This window comes from Catharus ustulatus, chromosome 4 (assembly GCF_009819885.2).
Source record: "Catharus ustulatus isolate bCatUst1 chromosome 4, bCatUst1.pri.v2, whole genome shotgun sequence".
Taxonomy (NCBI): domain Eukaryota; kingdom Metazoa; phylum Chordata; class Aves; order Passeriformes; family Turdidae; genus Catharus; species Catharus ustulatus.
This window is the reverse complement of record NC_046224.1, coordinates 65,982,569-65,988,568: the sequence shown is the minus strand read 5'-3', so window position 1 is coordinate 65,988,568 and position 6,000 is coordinate 65,982,569. Positions and strand designations below refer to the sequence as shown.

At 47.3% G+C, this 6,000-nt stretch overlaps 1 protein-coding gene across 1 annotated transcript in view; it reads left to right on the top strand.

Annotated features, from left to right (window-relative positions):
* Positions 1-318: 318 nt before the first annotated feature.
* The window catches only part of LOC116995409 (alpha-N-acetylneuraminide alpha-2,8-sialyltransferase-like), a 99,935-nt gene continuing 94,253 nt past the window's right edge, over positions 319-6,000 (top strand). Inside the window, exon 1 of the mRNA XM_033058116.1 lies at positions 319-610. Coding sequence (XP_032914007.1) covers positions 366-610 — 245 coding nt within the window. The 5' untranslated portion in view covers positions 319-365. The remainder of the gene's footprint in view (positions 611-6,000) is intronic.

Below are 6,000 nucleotides of genomic sequence, written 5' to 3'. Positions count from 1 at the left end.
AGCCCCGCAGCAGCTGGGTCTGCGCTCTCTCCCTCCCCCGGCGGCTGCGGGCCGGGCGGTGAGGCCGGAGCACCCCGCGGCCGGGGCGCTGTGGAAATTTACCGGGTCGGTCTCCAGCGAGGCTGCGAGCGAGGGGCTCGGCAGGAGGCGGAGGGAGGGCGGGGAGCGGCGGAGCATCATCTGGCGGGGAACGCGAGGGACCAAATGACTGTGAGCAAGGGCGGTAGCCGCTGCCGAGAGAGGAGCGAGCCGCGGCGCAGCGGCAGCAGCAGCCCCGCTTCCCCCGGCGGTGATGGCGGCGGCGGGGCTGAGCTGAGCCGGGCCGAGCCGAGCCGAGCCGAGCTGCGCCGCATGGCGCTGGCCTGATGTCGGAGCGCGGCTCGGTGCCGCGGCGGCGCTGCGGGAGCAGGAGGAGGATGGCGGGGCTGGCGTGGAAGTGGCCGCGTACCCGCCTGCCCGTGGGCGCCAGCGCCCTGGGCGTCTTCGTCCTCTGCTGGCTCTACGTGTTCCCGGTGTACCGGCTGCCCGACGAGAAGGAAATCGTGCAGGGCGTGCTGCTGCAGCAGGGCAAGGCGTGGAGGAGGAACCAGACTGCGGTCGCCCTGTTCAGGTACCGCCGTGCGCGGCCCAAGGGCAGCGGGGACGGACAGCGGGGCGAATCCGCGGCCCAGAACCCACCCGGGCGCCCTCCCTACCCCACCGAACCCCAAACTTTATTCTTTCTTTCCCGAGCCTTTGTTTTTTCACAGCGGGCGGCAGGCAGGCAGGCAGGGCCCTTTCTGCCCAAGCAAAACTTTTTTCGGGGTGGCTCCGTTCGCTGCGGGGAGGAGAAGGGGCTTGGCGCGGGGGATGGAGGCTGTTCCTCGCAGGGATACCTTCGCAAGAGGACTGAGGTTCCCGGAGATTGCGGCGGCTGCCTGCACAATGGGATGCTTCTCACTTCCCGGATATCAGAGGCAGTGGCAGCCCCTGTGGCTGCTAACAAAGCCCAGGCTGCCAGCCCGGCTTCCCCCAGTGCTGGGGACTGCCAGCTTCTGCCAGGAGAAAGCCCAGCTTGTGGAGCTCCCCGAGATGCGCAAGGCAAGGTTTGCATGGATGTGCGTTCGTGTCAGCATGCCCGCCCGGAGCAGCGCTTGGGAAGCTCCGCGCTGCTCCTTGACTATATATGGTTTATTATAGAAGCCACGTGAAAAGGCACCTTTTTTCTCCTCTTTGCTTTTGACGTGGCTGGGAAATGGCGATATTCCTTGGGGCCCATTTCACCTTGCCCAGCTGCACGGGAGAGGACGAATGTTGCAACCAAGCTGCCACAGCTGGGAGCGGTGGAAAACCGAGCGGGTCCCCGCGGTGGGGAGGATTTTTTGAATCACTCTGCTTTAAAAGCGTGTGCAGTGGAAATTTGCATCCCCTCAAAAATTTCTCACATGTTTGGGTGAAATACAGGCAATTGGAAGAGAGACAGATTTCCCTCCCTTTCCCGGAGGGAAGTTGTTTTTTTTTTTTCTCTTTGTCCTCCAAGCAGTAAATTAAAGATAAGAGTGAGTGGTAATCAAATTGCCTCCAGAAAAATCCTCTTTAGTAAAATGAATCAGAGCCAAAATTCAAGGGACTTATTTTCCCTTTTGAAAAGATTTTTGTTTGATTTTAGTGGCATACAGTTTTATTTTAAGTTCTTCAGTATTTTGTGAATATATTCACCTTTGTCATGAACTGGAGCTGATATGGTTGCTTATATAGGTTGTCTGCTGGGATAACAAACTTTACAGTTCTTGGAAGGCACATTTGTTGTTAGCCCCCAAAGCCTGCAGGAAATCTGAGCAGTGATAGGTGATAAGCAGGTATGTGTTAATACTGTTTCATTAGACAGGCCTGGAAGAAGCCCTCCATTTAATACCGAACTAGCAATAAGGTAGATGCAGGATCCCCCTCCTAAAGCACTTAACTCACAGTAGAAGCTATGTTGATCTTCTTGAATATTAATTAATCTTGATCCTGTGCACCAAAGACCCCCATTCTTGGGGGTAGATGAGGTTTTTTAAAAATTACCCCATAGGTTATGTAGGAAAGAGTTTGGTCTATTGTTGTCATGTTAGTAAACCAAATGCTGTTTCAAGATTTGTAGTGCTGCTGCAGTTTCAGTTTACAAAATAGCTTTAGACGTTTTCCACCACATGGTTTAGTAACAAAAACGCTGTGTGGCTTATCAGCTATTCCACTTGTCCATGTGTTTTTCTATGCTCCAAGCATAGTGATTATCTCAGAGATGCTATTGAAGAGAGTCTCTCATGCAATAAAAGGAGCTGTTGTTTCTTGTCTGAGACTCTTGATGAGTTTGTGCAGCACTAAATACAATGAACTTTGAATCAATCTGCTTTAAAAGTAGCTTTTCAGAGAAGTTGCATGCTGGAGATGTGTAGTGATTATAGTAAACTGTATTATTCCAAGAGTTGTGAAGTAGAACTCTATCTTTGTTGCTTAAATTTGCTTCTCTTCATGACAGAAGATTTTTGAAGTCAAAGCCCATGTCAGGGAAGCTGCTGTATATTTGAGGTTAACAGAAACTCTGCCCTGGTCCTGCTGTCCCTAAGCAAGCCAGCTGTAAATACTCCAAATTTAACTTTCCGCTGGAAAATTCCAGAGAATGTCAGTCTCTGTTTGAATGGGAAAGGAGGGATAGAGGTTCACAGAAAACCTGCATTTGAACTTTAAAGTTCATATAATAGTCCATAGTCCATAAAGTTCCATAATAGTCTAATACTGAATGTGCTTTAATGCATTATTAGTAGAATATTATTTAAGTATAGTGTTAATTGCTGTTCTCCCTGGCCCTTCTGCCACGTTCGGGTTAACAAACAATTTTGGTTTTACACAGTTTGAAGAATAAATTGGAGTTAATTTGGGCTAAAAATCCATGCGCAAATATTCCTAGTATTGCTTTGTGTAACACAGTGCCATTTGTGGTATCGCATAGACAGGTTCTTGCTACACAGAGCAAACACCTGATAGATTTGGAACTTTCTCCTCATATAAACTCACCAGACTCCTATTGCTGAAGTAGATGTTGGTTAATTAATCTGATGAAATCATACTTTTCAAACCTCAGAAACACTATTCCTCCTTTGCCTTCTGTACCTGGATCAAGGACAACTTCACTAAGTGACTTAGCAAGTTCAGCAAAACCATCTGAGTAATTTGGGGTAGTTTGAGTTGAACCCTGGCAACCAAGTACTGGTAGCTCTTCAGTCTTCACTGTTGCTTCCTTCTTCTCTGTACAGGCAGAAGCCTTATGGAAAGATCTGATCTGTAAACTCTTGCTTGTGCTTGGACCCAGATTGGCCTGGTTCTCGTGGAATGATTCAATGGTGGTTTTGTGTTTGAATGAATTTCCAGAACTGGTTTTCAAATATAAACACCTGTATAATTAGCCATGGATGCCTTTAAATTTCAAGACATTAGAAGTTCAGGGTAGTCATATTATGAAAGTATTTCCTGTCTGACAAATGCTGAATATTCTGTCAGATGGCAAAATCACTCAATTTCGAACTGCAAAGTGGTCAAAACAGGAGTAAGACCATCATTAGAGCCACTAAGAGCTAATGTGTCTAATCTGCCCACAATATAATGGTTTGTCATCCTCTGAGGTGGTTAATGATATTGAGCCCTAAATGCTTTTACAGATTGCTTAGGGGGTTTTTTAGGGCCTAGTACTTCTGAGATTATTTAGGCAAAAGTGTTTTTACTTGTCTGCTGTTTGCTAAGGTAAATTACAGTAATTTCATGACTATAAGGCACACCCTTTTGACCAAAATTTTGGTCCAAACCCAGCAGTGCGCTTTATAGTCTGGTGCGCCTTACATATGGACAAAGTTTGGAAATTTGCCAACCCGGAAGCATGAGCTGGGAGCCAAACTGCAGCCGAAAAAAACCCCAAACACTGACAAAGGGTTACAATACAGGATGTAATCAAAGTATCTATTCTATCACCATCTGTTGTGACCAGGTGGGGCAGTGATATTGATTTATTTGGGAAATACTCTGCTAATGAGCCATCCATTGAAACCAGGCAGGGCATTGTTCTTTATCTTTTCACAACCCATCCTTCCTCCAGCCAGTCATTTTCTGCTAATGGCCATTGAGTCCCACTGTGTGACTGATAAAATTACTGCATCCCATTGGAAGTTGCTCCAGCCAGGGGGGAGAACCAAGCCTTTCTTACCTAGATAAAAACTGAAATTCTAGGACACCGAGTAGCCCTTTCTCTACTGGACTCTAGAAAAAAATGAGATTTCTCCACATCACTACTAGACCTCTGGATGGAAACTGCACCTTCTACAAGACCACTGCTTCAACTAAACCACATCTATCACTGCAAGAAGACTGCAGGCACTATTTAATCAAACTGCTACCAACACCCTGCCTGACGGGGTGTCAGGTTGTACTCTGACTTTGTCAGGGTTTGCAGTTTGTTTCTTTGTAGTACTGTATTTCTATTTTAATTTCCCTAGAAAAGAACTGCTATTCCTAATTCCCATTAAATGGTGGCTGCATCCTCTTGCAGCGACAGATGTGGCTCAGTTGGAGCAGTGCTCCTGTGGAAGGGTGCAGCCTCCCTCCGGAGGTCCAGCGATGATGTGGAGAAAAAGTCCGATTTTCCTCTGGAGTGTAGGGAAAAGAGGGTGACTTGGAGTCCCAGAATTTCAGTTTTTTTCAGTTCTAGGTAGGAAAGGCTGGGCTCTCCCCCCTGGCTGGAGCAACTTCCAATGGGATGCAGTAATTTTATCAGTCCTACAGTGGGACTCAATGGCCATTAGCAGAAAATGACTGGCTGGAGGAAGGATGGGTTGTGAAAAGATAAAGAACAATGCCCTGCCTGGTTTCAATGGATGGACCATTAGCAGAGTATCTCCCACGGAGATAAGGATCACTGCCACATGTGGTCACAACAGATAGTGATACTTTGATCACATCCTGTATTGTAACCCAAGACAGCATGGTTGGCGTGATTGCTTCTATTTCATTACTTTGTTGCACGCGGATCCTTGCCGCAAAAAAAGCGTGCCTTATCCTCCAGTGCACCTTATATATGGACAAAGTTCGGAGATTTGCCGACTCCCGGAGGTGCACCTTATAATCCGGTGTGCCTTATAGTTGTGAAATTACTGTACATACGGTAATACCTTTAGGATGGGGTTGTTTAAAATACTGCAACTCATTAAAGGCAGAACTGGATCTTTTTATCTGCCTTACAAGCTCCATACAACCATAAATCTCAAGCACTATTTATATGACACTTCTTTCATTTGTTTGTAGAGGGTGGACCTTCTCTAGGGAGTGAATATGCTTGTGAGGGGCAGTGGGTTTTGGGCTGTCAGGAGTCCCACTGAATAGGTTGGATGAAGGTAGTGTCTTAAGGGTTCTTCAGGAAGAGATGGGACAGTCCCTGCAAAGACAGCAGAAAGGCTTCCTTTGAGATTTAGCTTGTGTTCTTGCTTCTGCTGCTTCAGTTTTGTGTGATTCTGTAAGGTACTAGGGATTATTCTGGAGGTGACTTGGTGGCAGATGTCCCCTGCAAACTCACTGTTTATGACCTGACTCCAGTCCAGAGCATCTGCTACAACTTGTCTCTGCTCTCCAGTGATGTTTCTCTGACATGGCCAAGCTGTCTATGCTCACCTTTTCTGGTGGCTTCTCCATTCCTTTCCACCAGATTTGTCCTCTTGTCCATTTTCCATGGACAGAGCAGAGAAGCTACTGCCCTGAAATTACACAACACAGTCAGTGGCTGAATTGGACAGAATATCTATGCTCTGGTGTTTGCAGTATAAATGTGAATAGACTGTGGAGCCTCTCCTACTGTTACCTTTGCATGCCTTGCAAAAATTCTGTTCTGTTCCCAGTGTGCCAGAGGGGCTTTCCCCGCTGTAACTTCCTCTTGTCAGCTGCTCTCTGCTGGCTGTTCCTGTCTGTACCTGGAGTGCAATGACATGAGGAACATCCATC